This window comes from Triticum urartu, chromosome 7A, assembly GCF_056163025.1.
Source record: "Triticum urartu cultivar PI428250 chromosome 7A, HENAU_Tu73, whole genome shotgun sequence".
NCBI lineage: Eukaryota > Viridiplantae > Streptophyta > Magnoliopsida > Poales > Poaceae > Triticum > Triticum urartu.
The window spans coordinates 660078742-660097103 of NC_141879.1; the positions used below are offsets into that span (position 1 = coordinate 660078742).

Consider the following 18362-nt stretch of genomic DNA (forward strand, 5'->3'; position numbering starts at 1 on the left):
AGCAGCATCCTCCATCTCCTGGTCGTCACCCTTGGCGGAGACCTCAGAAGTAGCAGCACTGCAAAAATCGAAAGTCAGTCGGTTGGCTCAATGAATCGACCAAGGATCTGTCCGTGGTCGACGAAGGGAAACAAGTCTTATTATTACCCAGAAATGGTAGGGACAGCTATCTTCATCTTGGGTAGAGCCTTGGGCGGCTTGGACAGCGTCGTGCGTGGGAGCTTGGGGACTTTCCCAGACGGCGTAGGAGAAGAGGTCCGAGGGCGTTTCGACGACTGCCCAACAGAAGCAGTCGCCTTGCCACGTTCCCACGCTGGGTCGTGTGTGTGCTTGGACCGCCCCTCTGGGCGAGGGGGTTCGGCCTCCTCCTCCTCCTCCTCTTCGCTGGAGTCGACATTGTCGTCTCCCTCTCCTTCACCGTCGGACTCCCACTCGCCTTGGTCGTCCCCGCTCTCACCTCCGCTCGCCTCCCCTTCCTCAGTTAGCCCCTGAGCCCCGTTGGGCGTCGAGTACATCTCGGTGGTCGCCTGGAAAACAATAGACAAGACAAAAGTCAATCGACCAACTCAAAGAAGACCAATGCAGAAAACAAGATTTCAGTCGGGAGCATTTTCAGTCGGAATGCAAAGAACAAGACGTACCTGGTCCACTCATACGAGTTGTCGAGTGGAATAACCCTCCTGGCTCCTCGGGGGTTGTCTTTGTTCCCCGTGATGCTCGACAGCCACCCCTCCAGCATCTCGTCGGTGACCTCCTCCGGGTGGATCCGAGTGGTGTCATCAAGACCAGAATACAACCACATCGGGTGGTCACGGGCCTGGAGCGGTTGGATGTGCCTCTGGAGGAAGACCTCCAGTAGGTCCATCCAGTCACACCCTCACGGACAAGCTCGACCACTCGACCGGCCAGCACTTTGACTTGGGCCCTTTCCTCCGGCGTCACTTTCAGAGAAGCGGGTTTTTCAGCTCGGTCGAGGGAGAAAGGAGGAAGACCAGTCGACTGTCCTGGGGTCGCCTGGTCCTGACAGTAGAACCAGGTCGACTGCCAACCACGGACCGACTTCGGGAAAGTAATGGATGGAAAACAGCTCTTCCCCCTCGCCTGGATCGTCAAGCCCCCGCACAACTGGATCACCTGCGTCCTTTCGTCACTCGACTTAGCCTTCTTGACCGATTGAGAACGGCAAGTAAAGATGTGTTTGAAAAGTCCCCAATGGGGGCGGCAACCCAAGAAAGCCTCACACATGGAAATGAAAGCAGCAAGGTAGACAATGGAGTTGGGGGTGAAGTGGTGGAGCTGCGCTCCGAAGAAGTTCAAGAAGCTCCGGAAAAAAGGATGGGGCGGCAGAGAAAACCCTCGGTCGATGTGGGTGGCTAGGAGCACACACTCACCGTCGCGGGGCTGAGGCTCGATCTCTCCCCCCGGAAGACGCGCAGCTTGGTGAGGAATGACTCCCCCCTCGACCATGTCGTCGAGATCCTCTTGCCGGAGCACCGACGGCATCCAGTCGCCCTGGATCCAACCTTTGGGCAAAGCAGTCCTAGAGGAAGATCCGCCCCGGGCTGACCTCTTCCCTTTCCCCGCCGCCGCCGCCTTCTTCGCACGCTCCAGGGCGGAGGTCTTGCTCTTCGTCATCGTCGCCGGCGAAGTCTCGCACGGGCCTGCTGCGCTGGGGCGGGAACGGAGGTGGCGGAAGGACTTGCGAAGGGGGAGAGGCGGAAGAAAGGAGGAGAAGAGAGCGCACTGCTTGGAAACCCCGAGCCGGCGATTTATAAGGGACCACTTTCGAGTGGCTGACTGGTAGGCCCAGGCTATCCAGTCCAATCCCGCAGCAGACGCGCACGCAGTACGTGGCGAAAAAGGCGACGCGGGGATCGAGGAACTTCCGCTTTATCGCTTCCGATTACTGCGGCCGCTCCCGTCCCGCGCGCTTCCCAAAATCCGAATCACGCGACATCCGCGGGCCACAAAACAACTTGTCAAAATAGAAGACCCCGATCGCGCCGGCGCTCGGTATGTCACAAACAAAGAAATTCACTCGACGGAAGGCCTCGAATGGATCAAGGCGACTGAAAAAGGTTGGCAACGTCATCCGTGACGATTGACCCAAAACGAGGCGCTCACGTAGCCCGAAGAACCAGTCGGAAAGATCTCCAACTCTTTCCCCACTCTAACCTCGATCCATTCGGGGGCTAATGATGAAGACATGTACCTAGGGTAGGGACACGGACCTGACCAAAGATTCCTACCCTAGGACATCCCTAGGAGAAGTCACCTTTCAATCGACTTAGAGGTATCCCACTCGACGGACTCAAGACACTCGACCAGAAAGCTATCACTCGACCATGAAGCCAACCACTCGACCGCCAGGAGACCTACAATCACTCCGCAGGCAAATGGTCAGTTGTTAAGTAGTCTTCGTGGCCGTCATAGCACTTTATTAGGGGCGTTACCAGTAACGCCCAACCTTAAATGTACCTTAAACCCTGCGTTACTGAGGGCAGGAGGGGGCCGGCGAACTCTATATAAGCCACCCCCCTCCTCAGTATGAAGGGTTCGCACCCCCTGTTATTCACACGCCAGTAATCCAATCGACCGCCTCCGGGCACCGAGACATAGGGCTGTTACTTCCTCCGCGAAGGGCTTGAACTCGTACATCTTGGTGTGTTTACAACTTCCCAATAGCTGAGATCTAGCCTCTCCATACTTACCCCCCTACATCACTGTCAGAGTTAGTACCACGACAGCAGCCACTAGTGAATTTACAAACTTTTCTTCCATGTGGTGGAGTGAATATTGTCGTATTAATGTAAATAATATACCTACTACTTGGGATGCTTTAAAACGAGCTATGCGACAGCGTTATGTTCCTTCATATTATGCTCGTGATAAACTAAATGAATTGCAACGTTTAAAACAAGGTAGCAGCTCTGTAGAGGATTATTATCAAGAATTGCAAACTGGCTTAGTGCAATGTGGATTAGTTGAAACCAACGATGCTATGATGGCTAGATTTTTAGGTGGTTTGAATCGTGATACTCAGGATATATTGGACTATAAGGAGTACAATTTTATTACTCGTTTGTTTCATTTTGCTTGTAAAGCTGAAAGGGAAGTACAGGGACGACACAACAAGGGACGAGGTAACTTTTCTGCAGGTCGTCACTCATCATGGACACACTCTCCAACTATCCCACCCACTACCGAGGCAACACCACATAACTCGAACAATGGTGCATTCCCAACAAGTTCAAAATCAGCTCCACAATCCTCTACGGCTTCGAAAGCAATATCTCTAGCACCCACCACCTCGTTTGGATGCACAAGAGACATGAAGTGTCATATATGCAAAGGTGGTGGGCACTTGATGAAGGACTGTCCAAATAAACGAACATTCATTGTGCGGGAAGATGGTGAGTACTCCTCTGCTAGTGATTTGGATGAAGATACACGTGCTATGCTTGCCACTAATAATGCAGGTGACACCAAGGAGCATGACACAGAGGAGATACATATTAATGCTGAGATGGCAGATCAATACCCAAGCCTTGTAACCATGCGAGTACTTAGTGCCCAGGTGGGGCATACTGAGATGCCTCAACGTCATAATCTTTTTCAAACTAAGTTTGTTGTCAAAGGGCATTCTGTTCGTGTGATCATTGATGGTGGAAGCTGCAACAATTTGGTGAGTATTGAGATGGTAGAGAAGCTTTGCCTCACCACTAGAAGACACCCCCATCCATATTACATCCAATGGTTTAACGATTGTGGTAAGTTAAAGGTAACGCGTCGTGTGAGAGTACATTTTACACTTGGTTCATATCATGATTATGTTGACTGTGATGTTGTACCTATGCAAGCTTGTTCTTTATTGTTAGGTCGACCATGGCAATATGATAATAGTGTTACCCATCATGGTAGAACAAATTCATATACTCTCGTGTTTCAAGGAAAAACTATTAACTTGCTTCCTATGACACCTACTGAAATAATGAATGATGAGAAAGCTAAATCAACAGATCGTACAATGCATAGTATGCTTGCTTTCAATTCTGAAAAAAAATCCTTTGAGTGTCTCAACATCTGATCTATACATATCACATGCTCAAATAGTTCATTTGCGTCCCCATAATTTATATACAAACTCTTTGTGGGATAAAATGGCTTTGCCTGTGGCAGCGTATATACCTGTTGCACCTATTTTTGCCCTATCGTATGATAAGTTTCAGGTAGATAAAAGTCGAGGACGACTTTGTTTTCAAGGAAGGGGGGATGATGTGGACATAGATATCATATATACATCTACGCGTGTGAGACAAATAAATGGCCAGGTACAATCGCTTCTTTGTACATATGATTTAACTGACGAGAATAAGATAGTACACTTATATTTTGATTTATTTATATTCAGGAATAAAGGAATCAGAAAAACAATTAAAGAAGAGCAGCACTCTTTGCATGCATGCGCTTTACTGTCCTTGCATGCATGGACTCCACCACCGAACCATCCATTCCATCCATCATGCATGAGGAGCAAAGGGCCAACGTCATAAGAGTCAGACAATTTTGTTTTCTCTAAATTAACAAGAGAAGTAACGTGATGAGGCCAAAGACTTGCATCAGGATGGGCCAACCGAAGCAACCGCAGCCACCGTACAGCGTCAGGTCATCGTACGGCCCAACATCCTATGGAACGACGGACAGACTCGCCGTACGTCCACCTTTAATAAATAGTCAATCTAGGTTAGGGTTTAGACTGGGGTTTTGTTTAGAGAAGTTTAGCTATTGCTATTTTTATTTGTCTTCGCTCGTAGCGGCTAGTGCGACCGTCAAGACATCCTATCGGAACCCCATCTTGTAAGATTAATCCCATCTAGCATATTCGCAATTTTGAGATTGCTTGGCTATTATTTTCTTGCATGTTCTTCGATTTGCTTGCAGGAAAAATCCTTCGTGGATAGGTCGATCGCGCCGTTGGCTCGGTCGATAACGCCGTGGAGTTGGTTCAGCGATTGCCGTGGATATCAGTCGTGTACGGTTCTTCCTGTACGGTTGGTAGCCGGATCGTGAGGGTCAAGTCCCACCCAAAATCGTAGTTATCCTCTCTCATCGAAAGATCGGATACCAACCGTACAGGAAGAACCGTACACGACTGATATCCACGGCAATCGCTGAACCAACTCCACAGCGTTATCGACCGAGCCAACGGCGCGATCGACCTATCCACGAAGGATTTTTCCTGCAAGCAAATCAAAGAACATGCAAGAAAATAATAGCCAAGCAATCTCAAAATTGCGAATATGCTAGATGGGATTAATCTCACAAGATGGGGTTCCGATAGGATGTCTTGACGGTCGCACTAGCCGCTACGAGCGAAGACAAATAAAAATAGCAATAGCTAAACTTCTCTAAACAAAACCCCAGTCTAAACCCTAACCTAGATTGACTATTTATTAAAGGTGGACGTACGGCGAGTCTGTCCGTCGTTCCATAGGATGTTGGGCCGTACGATGACCTGACGCTGTACGGTGGCTGCGGTTGCTTCGGTTGGCCCATCCTGATGCAAGTCTTTGGCCTCATCACGTTACTTCTCTTGTTAATTTAGAGAAAACAAAATTGTCTGACTCTTATGACGTTGGCCCTTTGCTCCTCATGCATGATGGATGGAATGGATGGTTCGGTGGTGGAGTCCATGCATGCAAGGACAGTAAAGCGCATGCATGCAAAGAGTGCTGTTCTTCTTTAATTGTTTTTCTGATTCCTTTATTCCTGAATATAAATAAATCAAAATATAAGTGTACTATCTTATTCTCGTTAGTTAAATCATATGTAGAAAGAAACGATTGTACCTGGCCATTTATTTGTCTCACACGCGTAGGTGTATATATGATATCTACGTCCACATCAAGAACTGTCCGAAAATTGCAACAAAGGTTGGACAAGTTACGGCGTCAGTCTGTAGGGCGCGGTCCAAATGAGGAGGAAAAGAGTACAGTCATCAAGTTAAGAGAAGCTCTCCGGCAGGAGGAGATTTGGGTTCGACAACGATCTCGAGTTCTTTGGCTTCGGGATGGTGATAGAAATACAGAATATTTCCAGGCGCAGGCTAAGCAGCGACAACGCATCAATAAAATTGTCGGGCTTCGCCGGATGGATGGGTCGTTTTGTGCTGATGGAAACGAAGACAAAGTGGAGATACAGAACTTCTATCAGCAATTATACACCTCGCGAGGGTCGACGGACGCGACTGAGGTGTTATCGCATGTGCCTGTACATATCACTCCGGAAATGAACGAGGTTCTGGATGGACTTTTTACTCTGGAGGATGTGCACAAGGCTCTTTTTCAGATGGCGCCATCAAAGGCACCGGGGGTCGATGGATTCACAGCGGGTTTTTTCCAGAAGCACTGGGAGTTGTTACGGCATGATATAACTAGTGCGGTTCTTGGATTCCTTAATGGAGGGGATCTGCCTTTGGGCTTGAACGATACGTCTATAACACTTATACCAAAGGTACGAAACCCCCAAAATATTACTCAATTCCGTCCGATCTCTCTATGCCCGGTCTTGTATAAGATTGCGGCCAAAGCTGTCACAAACAAACTGAGAGATTTTATGGATGAGATTATTAGCCAGGAGCAAAGTGCTTTCATTCCAGGTCGCCTCATCACTGATAACATATTGGTTGCATTTGAAAGTGTGCATGCCATGAAACGGCGGAAGAAGGGGAAGAACTTTGCATGTGTGGTTAAATTGGACATGATGAAAGCTTATTATAGGGTGGAATGGAGCTACCTCGAAGCAATTCTCCTTAAATTTGGCTTTGGCATCAACTTAGTGAGATTGATCATGAAGTGTGTCACTTCGGTTCGTTTCTTGGTATGGGTAAATGGTGAACAACTACCCTACTTCACGCCCACGTGTGGATTAAGGCAAGGTGATCCCATGTCACTCTACTTGTTTTTTATATGTGCAGAAGGTTTTTCTTCACTATTGAAATATTATGGGCAGATCGATAGAGGCATTCGAGCCAGTTTCAGAGCTCCATGGGTGAATCATCTGCTGTTCGCGGATGATAGCCTTATTTTCATGACAGCTGACAGTCAATGTGCAGGAAGATTAAACCGCATTCTGCAATTATATGGGGCTGCATCGGGCCAGTGTGTTAACCGGGAGAAGAGCTCAATTTATTTCAGTCCCAACACGCCGGTTGCTACCAGGCAGATTATCAAGACTACGCTCGATGTGCACGTCGAGGCGTTTAGTGAACGTTACCTTGGCCTACCCACGGTTGTGGGGAAGATTACCAGTGGCACTTTCGATCACATCGGTGAACGTTCACGAAGCAAGATGCAAGGGTGGTCGGAGAGATTGTTTGCTTGTGCAGGGCGAGAAACTTTGATCAAATCAATTGCCCAGGCAATTCCAACTTTCAGCATGAGTTGTTTTCTTCTGACCAAGAAGGTGTGCAAGAGTTTGACATCCAATATGGCAAGATACTGGTGGAGTAGTTCAATCGATAAGCGTTCTCTGCACTGGATGTCGTGGAAGAAACTTGCAACGCCTAAGTGTAGTGGAGGTATGGGCTTTCGAGACCTACATCTTTTCAACTTGGCCCTTCTCGGTAAGCAGGGATGGCGGCTGTTGACAAGCCCGGATTCGATATGTGCTCGAGTTTTAAAGGGCAGGTATTTTCCGGACTCGGATTTCATGCAGGCCTCAGCTCCTAAACGTTCATCTGCAACTTGGAGGGCCATTATATCTGGCCGGGAGGCTTTACTCACCGGACTAATCAAGAGGGTGGGCGACGGATCATCCATTGCGGTTTGGGATGACCGATGGATTCCATCTACAACAACAATGGCGCCTTTGTTCAGGCCTCCAAATACCGATATTTCTTGGGTAAGCGATCTCATTGATACCGAAAATTGGACATGGCGGCGGCAGTTGGTTCATGATACATTCATCTCACCAGACGCGGAGGCCATCCTCAATATCCCACTCCGGTCTGGTGGGGGTGATGATTTCCTTGCATGGACACATGAAACTTCAGGTAACTACACCGTTAAATCGGCGTACCGTGCTCTTATGATTCGCAACGAGTGTCAAGCTCTAGAAGAAGGGACGGATACCGGATCCTCGATTGATAATCAGCGGCTGTGGAATGGTTTGTGGAAGTTGAATGTGATGCCAAAGGTGAAGATGTTCTTCTGGCGGGTGCTAAGGGGAATTCTGCCTGATGAGTGTACCCTTAAGCATCGGCACTTGAGGCAGGTAGGACTTTGCAAAATCTGCATGGCGGTGGATGAGGATATGGAGCATGCTCTGTTGATATGCTCACACGCACGCCAATTCTGGGATGAAGCGCAGCAGCTTTTTGACTTCCATATGCCGCGACTACACCCAGATACTTGGGCGAGAGATGTAATCTGTGATGACAGATTCACGAGTAGAGACCGAGCCATCATAGTTTCAGTTATGTGGTCGGTTTGGCACTCTAGAAATAAGCTGACGCATGGGGAAGACAAGCTGGATCCTGCTTTTTCAGTTCGCAGAACCAGGGAAACACTCTCACTTCTGGAAATCCCTCGGCGTCACGCAATCTTGTTGCCTGGACATGGATGGCGCCCCCCGGACATGGAATTTGTAAAAATCAACACCGATGCTGCGATCCGTAGGGAGGACGGCAAGGGTGGCGGGGGCGGAGTTGCTCGATCAGCAAGTTCCTTTCATGGTGCTTGGAGCAAACCATACCCGGGTGTGACTGACCCCCTCATCGTGGAGTTGATGGCAGTTCATGACGGCGTCATCTTCGCCAAGCTACGGGGTTTTTCGAAAGTCGTGCTCGAGACAGATTGCTTGGAGGTAGTCAACCTTTGGGCCGCTCGGCATGATTCTCGCTCTATTGTGGCACCTATCTTAATAGAAATTGGAGAGCTAGCTAGCACTTTTACTTCTTTTATAATTCAGCATGTATCTAGGTCAGCTAACGGTCCAGCTCATATCTGTGCTAAGCATGCTTGCACGATTGATGGAACCGAGAGTTGGCTTGACAACACTCCTAGCTTCCTGATCAGCAGCCTGTTGGCTGAACGCCTTCGTTTAATAAAGCTCCCAAATTTTCCCCCGCAAAAAAAGGAGATTGCATGCATGCAGGGTATGGTAGGAGTATGGACATATCTCTTCAGTCGGTCTCTGGCCTCTGCGTGCGGGGTGATGCCGGTGGTCAGTGGGTGCCGTGCCTCTGCATGTTGTTGCGCTGTATGCGCCCATGCGTGCGTGCGCAGGCCAGCGGGAGCTGTCTACCAATGGCCCTCTTGCGCTAAAGGTATATTCCTTTCTGGCTCGGGTTCAGATTCAGGTGTGCGTGTGCGTGCTTGACTTGGACCAGTCAAAGTACATCGCACAACAGCGTAAGTGCAGGTCCATGGCCAGCCAGTCCCCGTCGTGAACCTGCCATGCCACATTTCCTTCGCATGTGTGCTGGCAATGGCATATTTTGCAATCTCCATTTACACTTCCTAAAGAAACCATCAAGCTCAGACACGTAAAAAGATGGTAACAAGCACAGAATGAGAAAACTGGTAGTATTAAGAACGAACTGAACTTCACTCATCAGGCCCATCTCGCACACACATCATGAGAGACAAAGACAGAGACAGACCATATAGTCCAGCCTAACCATGTCACAATATCATCCAAGTCACGGACTATATAACACGGCGCGGCAGGATGTTCTTTAAGTAACACTGCATTTGTCATATGAGTCCTAATTGGATATATTATCAACCAACCCGATCAAGCGATCAATCTCAACATGTCACAAAATTATCTCTCACGGTCTTGCCGCATCAGTATAAACACTCAATGACCACAACACGGGTGGGGCAGACCACCCAGCAACCAGAGTCGACGACACCATCCGGTTCTAATCTGAGTATAAAACAAATATGTAACAACAGACAACATCTATTGCTCCTGTTCGAGCTCGCTTCTCAGTTCACGGCAGAACTTGTCTCGGCGGAGAGGAGAAGATGATCAGTCTCCACGGATCAAAGGTTGGTTTCTCGAGCACTCGAGTTTGCCGCCCTATCGCTTCCTTGACCGCCTGGGTGCCGCCTCCTCGTCGCTCTCGCTGTCGTCGTCCCGGAAGGCGCTCCTGCCAAACCTGTCCCCAGACTGGGACCTGTTCCCGTCTGCTCCGGAGTTGCCAGCATTGTTGTCATGGCCCCTGCTCCCCTGGTCAGACCCTGTCTCGTACCTGTCACCCCTGTTGTCGCCGCCCGGCCTCCTCTGGTCCCGTTTCACGGGACGGGGTGGCGGCGGCGGCATGAAGGGGGCCATGCCGATGGGGCGGTTCGGCCGTCCTGGCCCGCCCATTCCCATGAGCGGCCCTCGGCCGGGACCCATCATCATCTCGAGGCCCATGGGGAACATGCCGCCGGGCTGCGGAGGCCTTCCGGGGAAGACCATGCCAGGCATGGGACCTCTGGGGAAGTCACCGGGGAACCTTGGGCCACCGAATGGTGGGAAGCCACGCGGCATGCCGAACGGATCGGGCATGCCAAAGCCGAAACCACCACCAAAATCGCCCATCATGTTGGGAGGGAAGCCGCGCGGTCCCATCATTGGTCCACGTGGCATCTGCATCTGAGGCGGCCACATCATTCCCCTTCCCCGCCCCCTTCCCTGGGATTCTTGGCCATTGTTTTCGTCTTCCTCCTCACTTTCCTCTTCCTCCTCTTCTTCATTGTCCTCAAACAGCACAATATCTTGGTTGTCAGCTGCTTCGTCGGCACTGACTCCCTTCGCCTTTTCCTCTTCTCTCTTGGCCTCTGCTGCAACTAGCATAGCCTGAAAAATCCCATGTTCAAGCATCAGACGGTACACATGGCATCACCTCAAAACAGTGAAAAGGAAAGGGATATGCAACATGTGATTGCCAAAAATTGTTGAAACAAGAAAATACAAGTGGGTTAGACCTTTCAGCAAAGGAGCCAGCCAGTTACCATTCTATCATACACAATTATTCACATGTACCAGTACCACAAACTATCTTCAGGCAAAAACAGTACCGATCACCACAAAATAATGGTGCTGCACCCTGTTGCTTCTACAAGAGGTCATCATGTGTGCAACCATACACAAACTCCAATTTTATCATGTGTGTACAATATTACAATATGCCGCTATTAATTTTCAGTCAATTTTAAAACTGCAAATCTATTATGACCTTTCATCAATGATATGTATCCCTAGTACTTACTGACTTTGTAACAAAATATTATAAATGTTGGTAATATACTCCACATCCTGACACCTTAAATCTTATATGTGCACTTGTACAGATCCTAACATGTGGCTATTGGTTACCCATCATGATTTAACTGGTAACTAAAAGAACACCAGTCTGTCTCCAAGTGCTGAATGAAAATGGTTAAGCTATACATGTAAATTCTTCTGCAGTAAGAAACATGGTGGTGTGATGCTACTTCTTCTGCAGTTTAAATCACGTTTAGTGAGCAGGAATACTAGCTCAAAGCAAATCCGTTAGTATACCCACAATGGTACATTCATACTTGTGACGGCTCAAGCTGACATGCCCACCAATAAGAAACAAGCCAATGGCAATATCGAGCAACATGGTAATAGGCAAGAAATATGTTGCATACCGTAAGTTCACTATCTGGCTCCAGATAAAGCAGAGAAGCCAATTGCTCACCAATGAAAGGTTCTAATTCCTGGCAATCTCGACTGATCTGCAAAAGTCAAAGGTGAATTAAATAGGTAGGAATGTAGGAGATATCAAACAGCCCAGGCAAACACACATTTGGGACAAGGTGATGCTCTGAAATAGTACCTTGACAGGGAGATTGTCATTGTATGGGTTGCGAAGATGATGAGTTTTCTGAAACGACAATTCGCAAAGCTGCAGTGCAAAAACTGGTGTAAATATACACATACCAAGATGGTAGGAAGACAGGCTGGACCCAAATTAAGGCAAAATATTTCCACGTGACATGGTACAAACTATCAACTATATATTGCGCTTGTCAGCTCTAGTAAGGTCCTGGAGAGGACCAAGCGGCAAAAAAAGGTGATAGCCAACACCAACACAGAATGTATAAGAAAACATGTACCTTAAGCCACTGTAGTGAGAAGTTCCGACCATAATGTGCTGTTCCGTTAGCAGATTTCCAGTTTCCGCCACCAATGTAGCCACCAATCCTAGAAGTCATCTTTGCACAACCCTTGAAAAACGTAACAGTATTAGAGCTAAATATGCATCTCTTACTGAATGGCCTCGAAATAGTATTCTCAACTCTCAACAATGAGTTTGAAAAAAATGTCAGTCAAGAAAAATAGCAAAGATGAAACCTCAGTCTTACCTGGAAATTACGTGTTCTATTGATTGAGAATATTAAAATAACATTGTCCATGGATTCAAAAGCTTCATTTAGTTTAGCCTCATTACTCCTTTGAGTAGCCCAGATTCCCTGCTGAACTGATATTTCCAGGTTCTCCCGATTGCAACTCTTAACAATGAAGTACCTGATTTTTCAAGTTTACAAACCCGAGACTAATTAGAGAACTGTTATAGTATCAGAAGACACCTCATACTACGAAACAACAAAGAGAACTTCTAACAGAGGAAACACTGTGTTCTGGGTGATGGAGTTATGAACTATGGGTGCAAGATTATCCGGTATCCCTTAACCATAACAATAGATCAGATAACAAGTACTGGAATAATTTATCCATAAGAATAAGATATGTATCAATCAACAATTGAAAAATGACTATGAAGCACAACATCAATAGTAGAAGGTCAACCTGTAGTACTGTATTCATGAAGCACACTAACCCCAAATACAACAATTGATGCGCATTTAGATTTACTTATGTCAATTGTTCTGTATGGTTTTGCAACTATAATATCACATAATCGTGTGAAATCTTGGCTGCTTAAGTATTAGAGCACATCACCTAGAGATGATAAAAACTGAAACACATACATACAGTATTCTTTTAGAACAAATACATAAATAATGTAGTCAGCGAGAAACTACAAGGAGTTCATAGAAAGTATTCGAATGACTCAAAGAGATACATAATTGAGTTATATATATGTGCGCACTACCCCCTCCAGGAACTGCAGAGGTATGCTCCTTACTATGTACACTTTGTTATCAAATGTCAGAACATATAACATAATGTTTGTATTTTATGATATATATGCTATGGGAGCTGAAACTATGTATATTGTTTTCACAGAGTATGCTAAAAGCTTTACAAGATTGACTAGAAACTCCACACACACCTAGACGACCCTTGCGGGAGGGGTGTTGCAAGTCTGGTGGGTTGATTAGAGGAGCCATTTGGAACACCTTGAACCTGGTCGTTTGTATTTGGCTTCTGCTGCTGCTGCACCTGCTGCTGCTTCTGTTGGGGCTGTTGATTCATTGTTTGAGCTTGTTGCCCAGCAGCTGGTTGCATTGTTGAAGCATTGTCTGTCGAATTTTGGTTAGGTAAGCCTGAACCAGGTGGAGGTCGAGGCCTGTCCCCCTGCTGATTATAATTATTGTTCCTGTGCTGATTAAACTTGTTGAAATTGGAAGACCGCATCTGCAAAATCTTCGCGAGAACTTCCTCGACAGGAGGTGGTGGTCCAGGTAACTTGACATGCTTGTATCGGCAATTTGGGCCATTAGGGCAAAATCCCATCTTATACCTGCGAACCACCATGAGATACGCAATGTCAGATTGGGTGAATGCCTATAATGAACCGTTTTTCGCATTTTAACAATATACTCCCTCCGTCCCACAATATAAGAACGTTTTTGCTACTAGTGTAGTGTTAAAAACGTTCTTATATTATGGGACGGAGGGAGTATATGACTACACAAAACAGCTCATTAGTGTCACAGTACATTTGAACTAGCATCTTGCATCAACCATGGTCTACAAGTCATACTATGGTCACTCTCTGTTGCAACCAACTTCATGTACAATGTGTTTCGATATATATTATCAGTAGGTTCAATCAGCAGCAATCAAAACCACATTCTATACACTAAATTTCCTCATATTGAATTGAACTACAGGATAACAATTGAAGACCGATCCATGGATTTTGGTCACAGCAATCTCTAAGCCTAAATTCCCCAATCAACCAATGAATTGAACACCCTAGTAGGTAGCTTGCCAGGTTAACAAATCCTAATCGCCAAATTCGACCAAAATTGGTCAGCCATACATCTCCAAGAGCTAGAACGAACCCATCAGAGTGACAAAAATTAACTACTTCCCGACCAAATTAGAAAAAACAATAGCTTTGGGGGTGCAGAGCGAATTGGGGATCTCACATGTTGCACTCCTTGACGTCGTCGTAGGAGTGCTTGTAGGCGCAATCCGGCTCGCGGCACTCGCCGTAGTCGCGGAAGAAGCGGCACACGGGCATGCGGGCCTTGTCGAACTGGTGGAGGAACCCGCACGCCTCGCCCTTCATGCACAGCCCGCGCAGCCAGTGCCGGCACACCGTCTGCCTGTAGCTGCCGCGCCCGCGGCCTCGCCCGTGCCCGCCCCCATCTCCGCCGCCGCCGCCGCCGGTCGCGCCGGAGTCGGCCGAGGACAGCGCTAGCCCGCCCGCCGCTGGGCCCGTGTCGAGGCCGCCCTCGAAATCGAAGCTGAGGCCGCCGTCGCCGTCGTCCATGAGGAGCTGAAGCTAGGGTTTGGCAATCTATTTTTTCCTCTCTTTCGACTAGAGAAGGGTTTCAAAGTTTGGCAGCAGGAGTATTTGACTCGGTTTCTTCTCAGCCGTCCGATCTTTCATATCCGTGATCTCTGTTTTCAATCATCAATAGAAAAAAAAGGGCGTATTTTTAAGGCGTGGTAGGCGTTGGTCGGATGATTTTTTTTCACCTAAAGTATTAGGTCCGTACCTAATGTTGGTCGAAAAATATTTTCGATCAACATGTGTATCCCTATCATTAATTATTTTAAAATGATAATATGAATCTTCCATCAGCACGACTTCAAACTCCTGCACGCAGTGTCTTTTTATTCATACATAGGGGTTGTTTGGTTTGTGACTAACTTTGCCAAAAATTATCATACCTAAAGTTAGACAAGTTTGACCAACTTAGATGAGTGTTTGGTTCAAGCCACACCTCAGGCAAGCCATACTTGAATCCACATGGCATACACATAAAAAGTGCGGCAAGATTCCCTGGCTTGCCAACTTGTGGCTCTTATTTTGATGAACTAACCTTAGTCAAGTTTGACAAAAATGTGTGACAAAGTATGTCAATGCTAGTCCTAAAACCAAACAGCCCCATAATACGCTTGCAACATCTCTTCTCTCCGACCCTACAGTAGCGGAGGGAGCAGAGAAAGAGCCCCTGCCGTGGATGAGGAGCACAACATCTTTATGTAGAGAAGAAAAGGTCAAAAAGCTCGAGAAAGATTCGTTCGGCCGTTTATATGGCCGCAAGCATTCGAGAAATAAGGGATCTTATGAAAAACAAGCTCAAACACATTGTTCAAGAAAACCTATGTGTTGGGACAATTATTAAATGTATGGGATCTTATGAAAGGCTATCGTTTTCGACACAGGTGGCGTGGCGAAGCCGATTGTTAGCAATCGATCGTTGAGGCAGCTTGCTTATCACCTGAAGGATGGCGAACAACGTCCGGTGGCGCGTGACTTACGCGTCGGACTTCAAATGCGCCTGTCTCGTTACCTTCGACGATGACGAGCTCTTCCTCCGCCGGGAGGCGCTCCGCCTCGTCCTCTTCAACGCGACGAGTAGGGGTGGTGGATGCTCGTGCGCTACGCAAGCACGAGTTTACCGATATTGGTCAAATCGTTTCATTCTTGTGTTTTTTGCGAGGATTTGTGACATGATCCCAGTGATCGCCGCTGCTGATCCACGATGAGACCAAGGAGATGGTGGTGCTGGTGCAAGTCGTGGTGATGCGGTATGATGTCTACTACACAACCTTCTTCTTGTAGACGTTGTTGGGCCTCCAAGTGCAGAGGTTTGTAGGACAGTAGCAAATTTCCCTTAAATGGATGACCTAAGGTTTATCAATCCGTAGGAGGCGTAGGATGAAGATGGTCTCTCTCAAGCAACCCTGCAACCAAATAACAAAGAGTCTCTTGTGTCCCCAACACACCCAATACAATGGTAAATTGTATAGGTGCACTAGTTCGGCGAAGAGATGGTAAAACAAGTGGTATATTGATAGTAGATAAAGGTATTTGTAATCTGAAATAATAAAAACAGCAAGGTAGCAAGTGATAAAAGTGAGCGTAAACGGTATTGCAATGATAGGAAATAAGGCCTAGGGTTCATACTTTTGCTAGTGTAATTTCCCTCAACAATAATATCATAATTGGATCACATAACTATCCCTCAATGCAACAAAGAGTCACTCCAAAGTCACTAATAGCAGAGAGCGAACGAAGAGATTATGGTAGGGTACGAAACCACCTCAAAGTTATTCTTTCCAATCAATCCGTTTGGGCTATTCCTATAAGTGTCACAAACAGCCATAGAGTTCGTACTAGAATAACACCTTAAGACACAAATCAACCAAAACCCTAATGTCACCTAGATACTCCAATGTCACCTCAAGTATCCGTGGGTATGATTATACGATATGCGTCACACAATCTCAGATTCATCTATTCAACCAACACATAGAATCTCAAAGAGTGCCCCAAAGTTTCTACCGGAGAATCACGATGAAAACATGTGCCAACCCCTATGCATAGGTTCATGGGCGGAACCCGCAAGTTGATCACCAAAACATACATCAAGTGAATCACGTGATATCCCATTGTCACCACAGATATGCACGGCAGGACATACATCAAGTGTTCTCAAATCTTTAAAGACTCAATCCGATAAAATTACTTCAAAGGAGAAACTCAATTCATTACAAGAGAGAAGAGGGGGAGGAGAAACATAAGATCCAACTATAATAGCAAAGCTCGCGATACATCAAGATCGTGCCAAATCAAGAACACGAGAAAGAGAGAGAGAGAGCAAACACATAGCTACTGGTACATACCCTCAGCCCCGAGGGAGAACTACTCCCTCCTCGTCATGGAGAGCACCGGGATGATGAAGATGGCCACCGAAGAGGGATTGCCCCCTCCGACAGGGTGCCGGAACGGGTCTAGATTGGTTTTCGGTGGCTACGGGGGCTTCTGGCGGCGGAACTCCTGATCTATTGTGCTCACGGATGTTTTTAGGGTATATGGAGATATATAGGTGGAAGAAGTACGTTAGGGGGGCCACGAGGGGCTCACGAGGGTGGAGGGCACGCCTAGGGGGGTGGGCGCGCCCCCCCTGCCTCGTGACCTCCTCGCAGATCCCCCGACGTGCACTCCAAGTCTTCTGGGCTTCTTTCCTTCCAAAAATGAGTTCCGTGAAGTTTCAGGTCAATTGGACTCAGTTTGATTTTCCTTTTCTTCGAAACCCTAAAACAGGGTAAAAACAGAAACTAGCACAGGGCTCTGGGTTAATAGGTTAGTCCCAAAAATGATATAAAAGTGTATAATAAAGCCCATAAACATTCAAAACAGTAGATAATATAGCATGGAGCAATCAAAAATTATAGATACGTTGGAGACGTATCAGCATCCCCAAGCTTAATTCCTGCTCGTCCTCGAGTAGGTAAATAATAAAAGAAAGAATTTTTGATGCGGAGTGCTACTTGGCATAATTTCAATGTGATTCTTATTAATCGTTGCATGAATATTCAGATCCGAAAGATTCAAGACAAAAGTTTATATTGACATAAAAATGATAATACTTCAAGCATACTAACTAAGCAATTATGTCTTCTCAAAATAACATGGCCAAAGAAAGTTCATCCCTACAAAATCATATAGTTTAGTCATGCTCCATTTCCGTCACACAAGAATGCTCTCATCATGCACAACCCCGATGACAAGCCAAGCAATTGTTTCATACTTTAGTAATCTCAAACTCATAAACCTCCACGCAATACATGAGCGCGAGCCATGGATATAGCACTATGGGTGGAATAGAATAATGAGGGGGTTATGTGGAGAAGACAAAAAAGGATAAAGTCTCACATCAACGAGGCTAATCAATGGGCTATGGAGATGCCCACCGATTGATGTTAATGCAAGGAGTAGGGATTGCCATGCAACAGATGCACTAGAGCTATAAATGTATGAAAGCTCAACAAAAGAAACTAGTGGGTGTGCATCCAACTTGCTTGCTCACGAAGACCTAGGTCACTTGAGGAGGCCCATTGTTGGAATATACAAGCCAAGTTCTATAATGAAAAATTCCCACTAGTATATGAAATTGACAAAACAA

At 46.8% G+C, this 18362-nt stretch overlaps 1 protein-coding gene across 1 annotated transcript; it reads right to left on the bottom strand.

Moving 5' to 3' along the window:
- Nucleotides 1-9754: 9754 nt before the first annotated feature.
- Nucleotides 9755-14769, bottom strand: CPSF30 (cleavage and polyadenylation specificity factor 30). Its single transcript, XM_048692290.2, has 7 exons — nt 14367-14769; nt 13322-13732; nt 12390-12552; nt 12141-12251; nt 11861-11929; nt 11673-11759; nt 9755-10854 (listed from the first exon to the last, which is right to left on the bottom strand). Exons 1-7 carry the CDS (start codon nt 14711-14713, stop codon nt 10090-10092), a joined length of 1953 nt encoding a protein of 650 aa, XP_048548247.2. The 5' UTR covers nt 14714-14769; the 3' UTR covers nt 9755-10089.
- Nucleotides 14770-18362: the final 3593 nt, after the last annotated feature.